The sequence below is a fragment of the Panulirus ornatus genome, chromosome 30 (genome assembly GCF_036320965.1).
Source record: "Panulirus ornatus isolate Po-2019 chromosome 30, ASM3632096v1, whole genome shotgun sequence".
Lineage (NCBI taxonomy): Eukaryota > Metazoa > Arthropoda > Malacostraca > Decapoda > Palinuridae > Panulirus > Panulirus ornatus.
Genome location: NC_092253.1, coordinates 19,487,408 through 19,505,427, shown reverse-complemented (window position 1 = coordinate 19,505,427; position 18,020 = coordinate 19,487,408). Strand labels below are relative to the sequence as shown.

The window sequence follows — 18,020 nt, the reverse complement described above, 5'->3', positions numbered from 1 at the left end:
TGGAACATGAAACACATTCCAAGCTCCTTTTCTCTGGGATGTCAAACTTAAAGTTCCAAACCTTCCAAGCTCCCCTGACCTGAAACATCAGTCGCCCCTCATCCCATGCCTTGGCACATCACTGTCACAAATCCGTCATGAAGCCCCAGACTTCCCTGCTCGGGTTAAGTCTTCACAACATTAGGGTTAGGTTCACCTTCAGCTCAGGCTGTGGCCTGATCTGACAGGCAAAATATCGACGATGACTTGAGGACATGACGATGGTGGAGGGCCTAGGTAGGGTCTCTGCTACTCCAGGCTTCTAGAGGTTTGAGCTCAACACGGGAGTGACATTACCCAACCCAACACACACACTCGCCATGCTCATGCCCATGACCGTCTGTGACTCCTCCATGAGTAAAGCCTGACCCACTGTAACGGGTCTGGCTGCTGGGTAACAGCTACTGTAATGGGTCTGGCTGCTGGGTAACAGCTACTGTGACGGGTGTGGCTGCTGGGTAACAGCTACTGTAATGGGTCTGGCTGCTGGGTAACAGCTACTGTGACGGGTGTGGCTGCTGGGTAACAGCTACTGTAATGGGTCTGGCTGCTGGGTAACAGCTACTGTGACGGGTCTGGCTGTTGGGTAACAGCTACTGTAATGGGTCTGGCTGCTGGGTAACAGCTACTGTGACGGGTCTGGCTGCTGGGTAACAGCTACTGTAATGGGTCTGGCTGCTGGATAACAGCTACTGTGACGGGTCTGGCTGAAGCATAGCTTCCACCGCCTCTACCCGTTGCATTAATTTCTCTAGATCATTGTGAAGTAATCTTGCTCTGTCTGGGCTTCGTATTGTAATTTCACGTCACCGGCAAATGTTGAGATTCTTGGTGTAGTCATGTGTTGACCACTGATGGTGCCAAGACACCACCCCTCTTGTCACCGTAAGCCAAACAATTAATTCCCTGTGTAGTTTGATGTCACTCTCCTTGTTGTCTGTAATGATTGCAATAAGGCCCCAACTTCTGAGTATTATCCACCATCATACATCTTAAATTTGTTTGCTGTCTGTAAGCCAGTCTGCCTCATGCATATGCAAATGTGATCTCTTACGTTATGTAATTTCCATCTGTTTCATCAACCTGTTGTGTGCTACTTACTTGTAGGGATACATTCTTCTGACTTAACGTGCAGTTATGGTTACAAAGTCGCGGGCAAACGTTTTACCTTAAATAAGGCAATATACCTTTTCTTCGACAGGAGTGTTAACATGTGGAATGATTTACCAATTAGAGTGGTTGAAAGCAGTACCATAAATACGTTTAAGATTAAACTTGATAAATTTTTCGCTTCAGATTCAAGCCTGCCATTACTTGCGCCTCTTTAGGTACAGAAAAGTATTTTTTTTTTAATCTTTCTTATGTATGTATTTCTCTTGTTACCCCACTGATCTATAACATTCGTATCTCTTCCACTATCACAAACATTTTTGAAGGGACCAAGTGGGCTGTTGCTCTTTGAATTCGTTTGTATTCTTTGTAAGGTGTTACAGTAGAATACCTTGTGTGTTTGTGTGTGTGTGTGTCAGCACTATATCTCCTGACGAGCACAGCTACAAACTTGAGACTTTGTATACACATTAAGGGAACCCCAGGGATGTGTACCTGGGTATGAGTCTTTTTTTTAGAAGATCGGTACAGGAAATATTAAGATATTCATTTCCCCTCAAGCACAGCTGGGTACTGGCTAGTACTGAGCCAGTGTGATTGGTCATGAGGGTTGGGAACGTGATGAGTTCTTGTATTCCACAGGTCTGTCCAGGCTGGAGGTCCGCTACAATCCGCGCCGGCTGACCCATCTCAACCTGGCCAGGTATGTATACGTTTACCACGTGTATCACAACAGGTTACTAGTAGAGGTGATCACCAGGTAGGTCACTATGAATCACTAGGTAAGTAAGAGCACTCAGCTGGTGGGTCAAGCAAGTTAGGTTAACCATAGGGACGCTGAAGGTCACCAGGTAGACGAGGGGAGGTGGATAGGTTGCTCGTGTGTGCCCATAAGCCTGGGTGAGGGCCATGTACTGTGGACTGTGGCTTAACACTGATTGCAGCTGTAATTGCTAAACTTGCTTCTTCAGTTCAAAAGCTGTAACCAGCTACTTGTTGTGATTACTTGATTACTTTATGAATGATAATTGCTTTCAAAATGTTGCTTATGTATATCCCGGAAAAGACTCCTATGTGTTGTTTCACAGGTTCTGTCAGTATCTTCAAGTTTTATCACATTTTCTACAACTGATTCTTAGGCTCACTTGAAAAGATAAACTAACATTCCAGCCATGAGACTTGTCTTAAAGTAGGAGCTGAGACTGAACCTTGAGCAGCCACAGAGCCTTACCCTTCGTCAGAAAATTCCTTGGTGCTTTTAGGTTTGACAGCCAATGGAAAACGTCCAGTGTGAATGTTATGTAAAGCCGGGATTTATTGAGATGTGTTAAGTTACTCCAATGTTGTTAAGGAAACCAACAGTGACATTGATCCAGTGAGTTCGATTTCCGGGATTTATTATTATTATTATTATTATTATTATTATTATTATTATTATTATTATTATCATCATTATTATTATTATTATTTCATTGTTTTTATTAATATACTTAACCGCCGTTTACCGCATCAGCGAGGTAGCGCCAGGAAACAGGCAAAGAAAGACCCATCCACCTAACATCACACATTTATACATACAAATACATATCAACATATGCATATATACATATATACATACATACATACATATACATACATACATACACATGTGCAAACTCATACTTGCTTGCCTTCATCCATTCATGACGCCACCCTGCCCCACAGGAGACACATTGCCACCCCCTGCGTCAGCGAGGTAGCGCCAGGAAATGGAATGAAAAAGGCCATATCCGCTCCCACTCAGTCTCTAGCTCTCATGTGTAATGCACTGAAAGCATAGCTCCCTATCCACACCCAGGCCCCACAGACCTTTCCATGGTTTACCATGGGCGTTTCACATGCCCTAGTCAGTTGACAGCACGTTGATCCTGTATACCATGTCGTTCCAATATACTCTATTCCATCCACACCTTTTACCCTCCTTCATGATAAGGCCCTGATTGCTCAAAATTTTTTTCACTCCATCCTTCCATTTCCAGTTTGGTCTTTTGCTTCTTCTTGCTCCCTCTGCCTCAGACACATATATCCTCTTTGTCAACCTTTCCTCACTCATTCTCTCCTTATGTCCAAATTATTTCAACACACCCTCTTCTGCTCTCTTGACCACACTCTTTCTTTTACCACACATCGCTCTCACCCTTTCATGACTTTCTTGATCAAACCAACTCACACTACATATTGTCCTCAAACATTTAATTTCCGACACATCCACCCTCCTCTGTACAACCCTATTTTTAGCCCATGCCTTGCAACCCTATGATATCATTGGAAATACTGTACCTTCAAACATACCCATTTTTGCTCTCTGAGATAACATTTTCCACACATTTTTCATCACTTCCAGAACCTTCGCCCCCTCCCACACCCAATGAATCACTTCCATGTCCATGGTTCCATTTGCTGCCAAGTCCTCTCTCAGATATCTAAAACACTTCACTTCCTCCAATTTTTCTCCACTCAAACTTACATCTCAACTAACTTGTCGCTCAACCCTGCTGAACCTAATAACTTTGCTCTTATTCACATTTATTCTCAACTTTCTCCTTTTACACATTTTCACTGTCAATCACCAACTTCTGCAGTTTCTCTCTCAACTCAGCCACCAGCACTGTATCATTGGTGAACAACAATTGACTCCCTTCCCAGACCCTCTCATTCCCAACAAACTGCATACTCGCTCCTCTCTCCAAAACTCTTGCATTTACCTCCGTCACCACCCCATCCATAAACAAATTAAATTACCATGGTGATATTACGCACCCCTGTTACAGACCAATCTTTACTGGGAACAAATCACTCACCTCTCTTCTTACTCATGCACATGCCTTACACCCTTGATAAAAACCTCTCTGCTTCTGGCAGCTTGCTTCCCACTCCATATAGTCTTAAGACCTTCCACAAAGCATCTCTGATAACTCTATCATATGCCTTCTCCAGATTCATAAATGCTACATATAAATCCATCTGTTTTTCTAAGTGTTTCTTACATACATTCTTCAAAGTAGATGCCTGATCCACACATCCTTTACCACTTCTGAAACCACACTACTCCTTCCCAATCTGATGCTCTGAGCATGCCTTCATCCTCTTAGTCAGCACTCTTCCATACAATTTTACAGGTATACTCAACAAACTTATGCCATTGTAGTTTGAACACTCACCTTTATCCCCTTTGCCTTTGTATAGTGGCACTCTGCATGCATTCTGCCAATCCTCAGGCACTTCACCATAATCCATACATACATTGAACATCCTTACCAACCAGTCAACAACCCAGTCACCCCTTTTCTTAATAAATTCAACTATAATACTATCCACGCCTTCCACCTTGCTAGATTTCATCTTTTACAAGGCTTTCACCACTTCTCTCTTCACCAAACCACTCTCCTTCACTCTCACTTTGCACACAATCCTAACCAAGACATGATATCTGCTACTCTGTCATCACACATTCAACAACCTTTCAAAATACTCACTTCATCTTCCCCTCACTCTATCATCTGTTAGCACTTCTCCCCTTGACCCCTTCACCGATTTTCCCATTTCACTCATTATTTACCGCCTTCCAAAACATCTTTTTATTCTCCATAAAGAGTACTGATACTCTTATCCCAACTCTCATTATTAGTGATATTATCATTACTGTGAAAACGAAAATTGGACAGCAAGTCATCTCAAATTGTAATCTTGTACACAGCAGACAGAGAATTGATGAAACCAGAGTAGGTTCAGGGAACACTGTAAATTCTTCATTCCATTGTTAATCTCAAAAAGTTCAGAAGTTTCCTGTGGAATAAAAGTACCTAATGCCTTCAGAATTATCCAGAACGTTTTCATTGGGATAGTTAGCTAATTCTGAAGCACTGAGAGAGTTCATACTCTAGGAATGATCATATCATAATTTCTAAAATCTTTGTTGACTGCTTATGAAGACCACTGAAGCTATGGTATGTTCTTAAAATATTTAGAAAGAACATTTTGCCGTACATCTAGGATTTCATCATGAGAACCTCGACATTCCTGTGACTTTAGTGAAACATAGTCTTTTCTGAAATAACTCCCACTTGACACCTTCATTGTTTTGTTCCCCAGAAATGAGTTGAGTGCCGTGCCTCCCTGGTTGGTTTCCAGCACTGAAGTGATACTTGTGGATGTCAGTCACAATCAGGTGACCTCCCTCCCTGCTTTCCTCACCTCTGGCCACTTGCGCCGTCTCCATACTCTTTCTGCACACCACAATCGCCTTGCTGCTTTCCCTGTACCAAACCGGCCCACACCTGACCACCAAAAGGACTTCACCTGTGTTTGTACCTCACATGGTGCCGACAGAGGCCCTCATAGATCCAGCCACCATGGCCATAACTCCAGCCCCTCCTACAGCGTACATGAGGAGCTACGACTGTGTTCACTGGAAGTCCTGTTGCTCCACCACAACAAACTGACATCTTTACCACCTAATTTGTTCTCATGGCTCAACAGGTAAGACATATACTCTTGGATTTATGGGCTAAATGAAATTGGAAAACCACAGGAAATGAATTTTCTAGTTATGAACTTGATTGTCAGGTGCTTTGATGCCTTGTTTGGTAGATGTGGTTATATAAGAAAGAGAGGTTGCAAAAAAGTTGTAAAAGTTACCACACACACCATGGGATGCAAAAAAGTTTTAAAAATTACCACACACACCATGGGACTGGCTGCTCTGAAAAGCTTTGGATTATATTTCAAACATTGTAGTAGAAGACATAGAACTGTGGGATCATGTCTGGCAATGGATCCATTTGTGTCCATGTACTTACCAGTAGCTGTTAGGCAGATATGACAAGTCTCTAGAGGTTCTGTGAGAGCCATCATGGTTTCATACTCATACATGGTTAGAAAATGTCATTTTGCACTTGCTGAGGTTGTTGAACAGATCGACTTGAATCAAATAGTGAAATGTTTTCTTATATGGTGTTTTATTAGGTTTGTACAACTGCAAGCTGCATGACATATCATGTCTTGCACATACAACATTTGATCCCTTGTGTACACATCGCCATAAGTGTTGTATTGCCTGAGGCAGAACGCAGCCCACTTTGGCCACTCTATTTACCTGTCTAGACACTTTTTGGGTAGGGAGGCTGCTTAGGTATCCTCGAGACTTATCTAACAGTTATTTGTATGTGTTTATTAAATCTGAAATGAATTATTTGACCAAAATATACAGACAAGAGAATGGAGAGAAATTAAAAGGAAGTTTAGCAGAAAAAATCTATAATGCTGAGCTAGGACAAGATAATGCAGGCTCGGTAGTTATGACAAAACTCAAGACTGTGTGTATGCTGTTTATAGCAGGAGGCTGCCTGAAATGAAATGATAGTATGTAAACTGAATTAATGGTTTAAATTGCATGAGATATTAGATTATGTAGAGAGGGGAAATTATTCAGGAAGGCATGTGGTGGAATAGTTGAAGGTACAAAAGAAGTAGTCTGTGTAGGAGATGAGCATGTAAAAGTAAAATACTACCTCTGTTAGGATGATTAACTGAAAACTATTGAAAAACAAGTACCGTCTAGCTGGTACAGCAGAGCCCTTGTCATGGAGCTTTTGATTTTGCATCGGCCCTTCCCAAGCAGCTTTTGATATTACCATACGTTGAAATTGTGTTTATGTTTGTATTGTCTTGCTTCATATTTCCCAGAAATATGACATTACCAGCTAAGCTTTGTGCTCACCCAGCTATCAGATCTGAGTGAACAGGATATAGGCTACTATAAATGAAGAATGTACCATATGTATTTATTTATAAGTCTACCTTGTGCATAGGTCGACCATAGATTTTTGGCCAAGAAATCAATAATTTATGATATGCCTCATGTATAGGTTGACCCAAGTTTTTGAGGGTAATGGAACAATGAATTAGGGTAATAAAGCACCATATTTTATGGCATATAAAACTTATTTCTTAAAATCCTCAATAAAAATACTGTACGTCCTATAAACTGAGATTCGCTGAATCTGAATCTCAGGCAAATTGTGTATCATTTATCATTATGGCACTTTACATGAAACATTGGTAGTTTCAGCAAAAATATTGTATATTTCCATTCAATTATTTATTCAAATCAATTAGAATGGAAAAACTACTGTAATTCTATTTTTCTTTTAACTAAAAGTCATTGGAAAAGTGATTAAGATAACATATATATTAAACAATGAAAGAAGCTAAGGTCATTTGTTTTCATCATGATTTTATGCCACTTTCCACCATAATACATACATCATTTCAGCAAAAATATTACATTTCCATGAATGTATTATATCAATTACAGTATAAATAGAATGTTATTGTAATATAAAAGTACTTTAACCAAAGACTATTAAAAAAACAAGTAACATCTCTTGAACAATGGCAGGTTAAGTAGTTTTGAAATACATCATGTTTCAGCAAAATTACTATTGATTTCTGAGAATATATTTATTCAGGCACAGTTAAGGTAAAATATACCTGTGATGTAAAAGTTTTTTAAATCTATCAGTGAGGGTCATAGCCCTAGACATGAACACCCCATAATAGGTTGCCAAGGCAATAGATGATGGAAATCTTGATGTAGTTGATTCCTTGCCTTTGTTTTTCATGTCAGACTGAGGGTGTTGAATGTCAGCTCCAACCAGTTGGGTGTGTTGCCTGGTGTGACAGAGGGTCGAGGAGGCCGAGGCGGACCTCATCCCCAGGGAGAGGATGCTGGAAGCCTCAGGGTGACACTGTCCCTCCAGGAGCTGTATGCTGCAGCCAACAGACTCAAGGACCTGACCACCCTACATCATTGCCGGGCGCTTCGTATACTCCATGCACCTTACAACAGGATCAACAATCTCCAGGATAGGTGACCATGCTGAATTTGATACAATGATAATCTCTTAGTACTCCAGTTCTCATTAAGAATATGACATTACCCCGGTTCTTATCAGAAATCTTTCCATACCTCAGTTCTCAATAATAATCTCTCGGTGACCAAGTCCTCCTGAATTATCTCTTAGTGCTTCAGTTCTCATTAACAGTCTCTCAGCACCCCAGTTCTCATTACAAATGTCTCAATGTCCCAGTTCTCATTAATAAGCCCTTAGTGCCCCAGTTCCCATTGATAATCTTTCGGTACCTTAGTTCTCGATAATAGTCTGTCAGTACCATCTCTCTTTGCCCCAGTTTTCATGAATAATCTCTCTGATCCCCAGATCTTGTAAACAGTTTCTAAGGTCCCTAATTGTCATTGATCATCTTTGAGGTCTCCAGTTATCAATGATGATTATAATCTCTCGATACCCCAATTTTCATTAATAATGTCTTAGGTCCCCGGTTCTCATGAATAATCTCTGTGTCCCAGTTCTCATTGATAATCTTTCAGGTCCCCACTTCTCATGAAAAATCTCTCTGTACCCCAGTTCTTATTAATAATCTCTCAGGTTCTGCAGCTCTTATGAATAATCTCTGTGTCCCAGTCCTCTCTGATAATCTCTCAGGTCCCCAGTTCTCAAGAATGATCTCTCAGTGCCCCAGTTCTCATTAGTAATCTAAGAGTGCCCTAGTTCTCATGAATGATGTTTCAAATCCCCAGTTCTGTTTAATAATCTCCTTGTGTCCCAGTTCTCATCCATAATTATAATCTGTAATGTTCTGTGTTCTTATAAATGATCTCTCGATGCTACAGTTCTCTCAGTTCTCTGAAAACAATTCTCGGGGCCTCAGTTCTTATGAATGATCTCTCAGGCCCTCAGTTCTCCCAGTTACTTCATACATATATTACTGCATCATATAACTCAAAACTGTATGTTGGTCATTTCTCAGTATATTACCACTTCACAGTTTCACCGCTTCAGTATTTGCCTTTGGATTTTCAGGGGTATCAAGCCTGAAGTGAGTGTTTCAAGGTCTTCTTGCTAGGCTTTTCTGGGCGTATAAGATGGAATTCTTATTGTAAATGCTGCACACATTTTATATTGAATAACTATGCAATTCATTCTCTCCTGTATATACAAGGATTTGACCAATACCCATGACTGCACAGCAATTTTTAATACTTGTTGAGCAGTCAACACAACACTTTATGCTCATGAAGACTGTCTTCAGTTAGTGTCATATAGATCCCCACTAACTGACCTTCACTGTCTGCCCAATTGTTGTGGAAGTGTTTATCAAGCATTAGTTTGAATATCAGGGTTACAGCTTGGAGAGCTCATGAGTACATAGTTAAGTAAGGGAAGTGGTTAGTAGCTTCCCATTTCAATAAAATAAGTCTTGGTGATTTACAGGGGTATTAAACAGCTCATATATCCTACTTATGGTAGTATGATATTCTGTATAGAGTCAGGGTGAGAGAATTCTGAGTGCAACCTTTGAGTGAACCTGCTGGCTGCAGCACATGCTCTATCATCTGAGTTGGAGTCAAGGGGGTACAGGATTTTTTAACTCATTTCATATCATAATGTAGAACCAAGTTACGTTGATGTGTTTTTATCAAGAAGGCTGAAGATTTTTGCCATTTAATTTGTCTTCTTTTGTATGTTGATAATGACATCATCATATCATTCATGGATGTTTGTCATATTGTAGATGTTACACACACATTCTAGCAGAGACTTGGTTTTTGTTTACTTAATTGAGCTCTTATTGAGCCTTTGTCTGCCTGCAAGCTATTATTTCCTTTGCCTAAGATTGAATTTTTATTTCCAGAAAGATTGAATTCTTATTTCTGGATTTGTAGGGATGAGAAATAGAATGGGAAATATATGTTTGTGTGCAGAATGAGTTTATGATGGGCAATGGCCCTAGTGACTGAATATCCTGCATAGATTACCCTTGAAAAGGTATATTATACAGAGATAAACAAAAATGATTGATTTTTAATCAGATTAGAAGTATAGATGTTGTCCATTTGCTTTACCTGAATTCATGATGAATCCATTTTGCATTCATTGCACAGACTAATACGAAGAATTTTATTCTTTAAATGCAACCCCTTGCACATTAAGGGAAGATCAAGTAACTGAAGTCTTTATCTCCAGGAGACATAGCTATTGTAACCTGCTGTATTTACAGACTTGTTTGGTCATGGGAGCTGCTAGAAGAGCTGGTGTTGTCAGGAAACCAGTTGACAGGAGTGCCTGCTGGTGTATCTCGACTACGGCGCCTCAGGGTCCTCAAGGTCCATTCTAACCCACTCAAGAGTCTCCCTCGCCTAGCACACCTCTCTGCACTCAAGGTGATCCTACATTTTTACCCTCCATCATCCATGTCATTAGTTATGTACTTCCTTCATTCCTGTACTGTTTTGTTTGCTTTCATTCTGGTGTTTTCATTCTCCTGTCCTGACTCTCCATAAGTTTTATCTCTTCCTGTTCTTTCACTTGCATCTTGCATATTGCCTAGTAGTAAATCTCTTTCCTGTTTATTCTTTCTCTAGTATGCTAAAAAAAAAAAAAAGCAGCTTTCATTAATTATACATTACAGAAACATAAACATTATCCAGCAGATATACCTGAGTATATATTATCAAAATTACTCTTCAGCACTGGTTGTATATCCCCTGAAGACATGAAAATGGAATAGAGCAGTATTTCTCTTGGTAAGATATATCTTCCTCATCAGATGTACCCTTGGTAAGATTTCAGTATGCTTTGATAAGTGATTGTATCTGTCTGTTCATTGACTGATGGCCCTGTTATAGGATGGGATGGGGGCTTTAGCAAACATTGAGGTACCTAGAAAAGACATCATCAGAATAGTAAGGATCTTCACCTGTACAAGGCTTACGTTCTTGATCATATTCATCGTATGTGTTAAAGGTATGTGCCGATAAATACTGTTCAAGATGTTGATGGAGAAAGGCAGAGTGCAAAGGGAGTGGAACAGTGGCAAACATCATATCTATCTATATGAAAGGAGACAGGGAAGAAGCACTGAACTACAGACCAGTGTCCTTGACAAATATGGCCTGTAAGATACTGGAAAAGATAATCAGAGAGCAAGTGGATGAATTTCTATCAGTCTTTAAATGGCAAACTCCATTTTCTTTCCAAATTCTTTGCATAAACCTACCAAAGACTAGATTTGCCTTAGCCAAACATGTTGTTGATGAACAAACTCCCAAAGGAGAAGAGCTACTAGACTGAGATTAGGGATGTATGATAATTTGTGATGATTGCATCTTGATGTGGGTGGCTGACTGGTGGATAAATAACCTCTGTCTGTTTCTTTTTCCAAATTTAATGTGAGGTTGATGTGTAATGAAGCATGAGAGAAGCGATTGTCAATGAGCTAGATGTTTGAAAAATACTGTGAATTGTAGAATTGACTATGTTCTGAAATTGGTATGTTCTTTTTTGAAGTGTTTTAACACAAAAATGAGCATGATAAAGATGAACAACAAAGCTTGAGTCATTACACAACCCTAGCTGGTCTGGCTGATGAGAGCAAAGTCATCTGATAAGTTGCCATTTTCCATCAGGCTGACAAGAATCAGCCAGATAACTCTGATGGTGATCTCTTGACAAGAGAAATATTTTGGCAAGATTTGTTCTCATTAGAACCATTTTTTTCATGTTGGCTCAGTGCACTCAGAAGCACAGTGTGCCTCTAGATGTGATTCACAAGATCTTTACAGCATCTTGCATTTGTCAACCTCAACAATCTCTTCAACACAACACAACACATGTAAGGCATGTGTACGTGTAGGAAGAGAGGAAAGTGATTGGTTCTCAGTGAATGTAGGTTTGCGGCAGGGGTGTGTGATGTCTCCATGGTTGTTTAATTTGTTTATGGATGGGGTTGTTAGGGAGGTGAATGCAAGAGTTTTGGAAAGAGGGGCAAGTATGAAGTCTGTTGGGGATGAGAGAGCTTGGAAAGTGAGTCAGTTGTTGTTTGCTGATGATACAGCGCTGGTGGCTGATTTATGTGAGAAACTGCAGAAACTGGTGACTGAGTTCGGTAAAGTGTGTGAAAGAAGAAAGTTAAGAGTAAATGTGAATAAGAGCAAGGTTATTAGGTACAGTAGGGTTGAGGGTCAATTCAATTGGGAGGTGAGTTTGAATGGAGAAAAACTGGAGGAAGTGAAGTGTTTTAGATATCTGGGAGTGGATCTGGCAGCGGATGGAACCATGGAAGCGGAAGTGGATCATAGGGTGGGGGAGGGGGCGAAAATTCTGGGAGCCTTGAAGAATGTGTGGAAGTCGAGAACATTATCTCGGAAAGCAAAAATGGGTATGTTTGAAGGAATAGTGGTTCCAACAATGTTGTATGGTTGCGAGGCATGGACTATGGATAGAGTTGTGCGCAGGAGGATGGATGTGCTGGAAATGAGATGTTTGAGGACAATGTGTGGTGTGAGGTGGTTTGATCGAGTAAGTAACGTAAGGGTAAGAGAGATGTGTGGAAATAAGAAGAGCGTGGTTGAGAGAGCAGAAGAGGGTGTTTTGAAATGGCTTGGTCACATGGAGAGAATGAGTGAGGAAAGATTGACCAAGAGGATATATGTGTCGGAGGTGGAGGGAGCAAGGAGAAGAGGGAGACCAAATTGGAGGTGGAAAGATGGAGTGAAAAGGATTTTGTGTGATCGGGGCCTGAACATGCAGGAGGGTGAAAGGAGGGCAAAGAATAGAGTGAATTGGAGCGATGTGGTATACCGGGGTTGACGTGCTGTCAGTGGATTGAATCAAGGCATGTGTATGGGGGTGGGTTGGGCCATTTCTTTCGTCTGTTTCCTTGCGCTACCTCGCAAACGCGGGAGACAGCGACAAAGCAAAAAAAAAAAAAAAAAAGATAATTGTATCCTATGTGGGTAGGATATTATATGTAATTAACTATTTGTTCTGTGCGAGGAGGGAGTTTTACACTTCTAAGGCCCTATCTCTTAAACATTCTCAGCTATCATACAACTTCTGTGTATTTGTGTCTTGCAACTTCATTCCTGTTGAAGCACATTTTCAAGGTACGTAGTGAGTGGGTTTCACATGTCTGCCTCTGTCTAAAAAACTTTAATAAAAAGTTTTATCACTGTTCAATTGAATTATATGACTGTCATGCATAATCATCAAATTCATCATTGTTTAGGTAACCAGTGGAAGCAATGTCATGCATAATCATCAAATTTATCATTATCTTTAGATTACCAGTGGAAGCAACTGGTTACAGATTATATAACACCCTCTGCTACTTCAGTAGTTTTCACTGTTTACTTTATTCCTTTTCATGTAATTGGAGCATTTATAGTTTCCTATCTGTATAACTGTGTTTGAGTTTACAGCCTGAATATTTGCAGTGTAACATAGTGTCTTCTTTTTCAGGTGGTGGACGCATCCCACTGTCAGCTCGGTCGAGTTGAGCTGGAAGAGTTGGTGTCCCCAGGGTTGGTAGCTCTTGACATCTCAGGCAACACTGCTCTTTCCCTGGACCACCATCAGTTCACCAAATGCAAGTCAGTAGATTCTGTTATCAGTGTTAAACTTCAGGTTCAGAACATTAGCATCCAGTGACTTATCAGTAGAAACTTAGAAAAACAGATGGATTTGTATGTAGCATTTATGGATCTTGAGAAGGCATATGATAGAGTTGATAGAGATGCTCTGTGGAAGGTATTAAGAGTATATGGTTTGGGAGGTAAGTTGCTAGAAGCAGTGAAAAGTTTTTATCAAGGATGTAAGGCATGTGTACAAATGGAAAGAGAGGAAAGTGATTGGTTCCGGTATGCAGCAGGGGTGCATGATGTCTCCATGGTTGTTTAATTTATTCATAGATGGGGTTGTTAGGGAGGTGAATGCAAGAGTTTTGGAGAGAGGGGCAAGTATGCAGTCTGTTGTGGATGAGAGGGCTTGGGAAGTGAGTCAGTTGTTGTTCACTGATAATGCAGTGCTGGTGGCTGATTCAGGTGAGAAACCGCAGAAGCTGGTGACTGAGTTTGGTAAAGTGTGTGAAAGAAGAAAGCTGAGAGTAAATGTGAATAAGAATAAGGTTATTAGGTACAGTGGGGTTGAGGGACAAGTCAATTGGGAGGTAGGTTTGAATGGAGAAAAACTGGAGGAAGTGAAGTGTTTTAGATATCTGGGAGTGGATTTAGCAGCAGATGGAACCATGAATGTGGAAATGAGTCACAGGGTGGGGGAGGGGGCAAAGGTTCTGGGAGCGTTGAAGAATGTATGGAAAGTGAGAACGTTATCTCGGAGAGCACAGAATGGGTATGTTAGAAGGAATAGGGGTTCCAACAGTGTTATATGGTTGCAAGGTGTGGGCTATATATAGGATTGTGCGGAGGAAGGTGGATGTGTTGGAAATTAAATGTTTGAGGACAATATGTGGTGTAAGGTGGTTTGATCGAGTAAGTAATGAAAGGATAAGAGAGATGTGTGGTAATAAAAAGAATGTGGTTGAGAGAGCAGAAGAGGGTGTATTGAGATGGTTTGGTCACATGGAGAGAATGAGTGAGGAAAGATTGACAAAGAGGATATATGTGTCAGAGGTGGAGGGAACGAGGAGAAGTAGGAGACCAGATTGGAGGTGGAAGGATGGAGTGAAAAAGATTTTGTGTGATCAGGGCCTGAACATACAGGAGGGTAAAAGGATGTATAAGGAATAGAGTGAATTGGAATGATGTGGTATACTGGGGCCAACATGCTGTCAGTGGATTGAACCAGGGCATGTGAAGCATCTCGGGTAAACCATGGAAAGTTTTGTGGGGCCTAGATGTGGAAAGGGAGCTGTGATTTTGGTGCATTACACATGACAGCTAGAGACTGAGTGTGAACGAATGTGGCCATTGTTGTTTTTTCCTAGTGCTACCTCGCGCGCATGTGGGGGAAGGGGTTGTCATTTAATTGGCATTATATATACACACACATAAATGCCCATACATGCACATATACATACAATTACATGTCAACTTGCATACATATACATACACACACACACACACACACACATATACATATAAACTAGAGGATATTTTGAAGATAGAAGTTGTACTGATGATAGAGGTTACAATGATAGTAAAGGATGTACTTGAGATAGAGGTTATACTAGTGATAGAAATTACATGGAAGATAGAGAATATACTGGAGGTAAAGAAAATACTGAAGACAGCATTTTCTTGAAAGTATTTTCATTGAAGGTAGAGTTTATACTAATGATAAAGGTTATACTAAAGTTGGAGTTTAAATTGAAGATAGAGGTTATATTTAAGTTTGAGATTATACTAAATGTGGTGATCATACTGATGGTAGAGGTTATATTAAAGATAGAGGTAATACTTAAGATAATGTTCCACTGAGGAAAGAGATTAAGTTAGAAGAGGTTATTGTGAAAGTTTATCAGAATTGGAATGTTTTACTAATACTTCCATCTGAACATGGGAGTTGAGTTTTGGCAGTTTTGAATGGATTGCTTTTGCTTTTTTTTTGGTTGTAAAAAGAATGGGTGGTAAGTATGAATAGATGTGGTACATCTCCAATGACATATTACAACCTAGTTAAATGTACTTTTTTAAGTAGGATAATGGCTAGTCAGTTGAAAGCTTTCAAAATTTGGTTTTTAGAGAGTGGATGTGGAAATAAGGGAGGATTGAGATATGGAAGAAAATTATTAGGTCAAGGGCAGTTGACTGAACTGCTTTCCATGGGGGATATACATTAAATTGCAGATTGAAAGTGAATGCTTATTACCTACATCACGCATGAGTTTATTGAATATATTCCATTATATAGGACACTCTAAATGGTTGTAATTACAGATCAAGGAGACAAGTGAGTGTTGTGGATGTAACTAGTAGGTCTGGTCGCTCTTTACCCTTGACAAGGCCACAAGCAAACTCGGCAAGAAGCCAACAAAGCCAGAGAGGCAGAAGCTGTACCACCAACACTCCTTCCATCGTGCCTTGGTCACTGGGGTTTGCTGAAGCCATTGGGCGGGATTCGAAGTAAGAATCTTACAAAGTTGTCTCTTCACTTGACTGTTTATTTTCTTTACTAAGTAGGGCAGTCTCCAAAGTCAGAGCAGGATGGTGCACACATATTTTTCAAAGGAACTTCAGTCACTAGTTCTTACACTTCTAATACTGAAGGCTTATCAACATTACATGAAACATTTTCTGAAGAATTCTACATATTGACTTACAGTGCGAAGAAAGCATTTTTCAAATGGTTCTTTTGCACCTAGCAAATGTATTAATACAATGCGAAGAAAGCATTTTTCAAATAGTTCTTTTGCACCTAGTAAAAATGTATGAAATAAATAAGTTTTCTTGATAAGTACATGTACATGTGGAAAGCAGTAGCAGTGAAATAGGGAATGATAACAATAGTAGGAAAGTAGTAAAAGATAAATGTAGTAGTAGAAAAGAAAGGTTAAGATAATTCAGCAGAATAAAAGTGGGGAAAGATAATGTAGCAGTAGAAAAGTAAGGAAAAATAACATAGGACTTGAAATGTAGGAAAAGATAATTCCTGTTTATCTATCTATATCTCTGATACCTGTTTCCAGCTGGAACTCTCTCAAGGGGGTTGCCATGGCAATGGATAACTTAGCTGTATGAAAGTCAGAAAAACAGAATACCAGTAGGGAAACAGAGAAAGATAAAGAAAAAATTATAATAGGAAGTAATAAGTGATAGGAACAGAAAAGTTCAAAAGTTCAATAGACTAAAAGCCAAATATTCAGATAACCTTGCAGCCAAACTTCTTTTGAACTATTGCTTTCATCTTTGGTCTTTCTAGATATAGTTATTACTTCAGTCTTTACAATAGAGAAATTATCCACCAATACCTGTGTCAAAGTTTATAGCACTTGACATTATTCTCACACCATACGTTACAATCGTCCAAGGTGATACATAACATGATTATTAAACTGAAGATTACATCCCCCAACTTTTCTAGTGCTTGGGTAGGTTTGGTTAGTTGAATTAGATTGTTAGATTCGTTTCTAACCAAATTTAATCTAACATAACCTAACCCAAGCCAAGCCAAGCCAGCCCAACCCAACCTAAGCTAACTTAACTTAGAAAAACATTAGGTTGAAGTGGTGAATCTTCAGGTGATCGCAAATTATGTTAAGATCTGCTTCACTGTAACAGTCATGATCAGGGACATGATGATAGAACTAATATTGAAAATTTCCTCTTGAGGAAGACAATATGAACATGTTAAGTTAGTGTAGTTATCTTGAGTAAATTGACATGATACACACTTAATGTACATTATCAAAGAATCTGCCACTTTTTTTTTAAATTATCTATTTTCATACATAGTGTACCAGCAACCTCTCACATCAAAACAGGCTGATGAGTAGATATAGTCAAGTTATAATGGCATGACCAGTAAAGATTTCTTTCAGTATGGGATATATTGCAGGCTTGGAACCTTGCACACAATGAAGAATTCAGTGGAGTGCCATCAGAATAAAATCATATATACAGTCAGAAGCTTCTAGAGAGCAGGTTAAACCCACCACTATCTGAGGAAGGAGGACAGGTACTTCTTTGGTGTTAGAACTGAAAATAATATTTGCGAAAGCTGTTAGATTGGTTTTCAAAATAAACAAGAAAGAGCTAGAGTTTAAAGACCATTTTGAGGAAATAAACTGGATATTGTTTGAGTAGCAGAGATGAAACTTACCGAGACAGATCAGCAAGATCCTTACAAAGGGTTACATGACAATAATGAAGGAAAGAAAACTCAAAGGAGAAGGTAAATGACCTTAGTGAAAGAAATTTTAGAATATCAAGAACTCATGGGTGGTCCAGTACCTATTATAATAGGAAAAGTTATCCTACAAAATGCACATCTATATATGTATCTTTATCTCTA

At 39.7% G+C, this 18,020-nt stretch overlaps 1 protein-coding gene across 1 annotated transcript in view; it reads left to right on the top strand.

Moving 5' to 3' along the window:
• The window catches only part of Phlpp (PH domain leucine-rich repeat protein phosphatase), a 71,359-nt gene that overhangs the window by 30,869 nt on the left and 22,470 nt on the right, over positions 1 to 18,020 (top strand). Inside the window, exons 6-11 of the mRNA XM_071680048.1 lie at positions 1,792 to 1,852; positions 5,281 to 5,667; positions 7,817 to 8,059; positions 10,270 to 10,432; positions 13,512 to 13,642; positions 15,947 to 16,132. Of these exons, the coding sequence (XP_071536149.1) occupies positions 1,792 to 1,852; positions 5,281 to 5,667; positions 7,817 to 8,059; positions 10,270 to 10,432; positions 13,512 to 13,642; positions 15,947 to 16,132 (1,171 nt within the window). The remainder of the gene's footprint in view (positions 1 to 1,791; positions 1,853 to 5,280; positions 5,668 to 7,816; positions 8,060 to 10,269; positions 10,433 to 13,511; positions 13,643 to 15,946; positions 16,133 to 18,020) is intronic.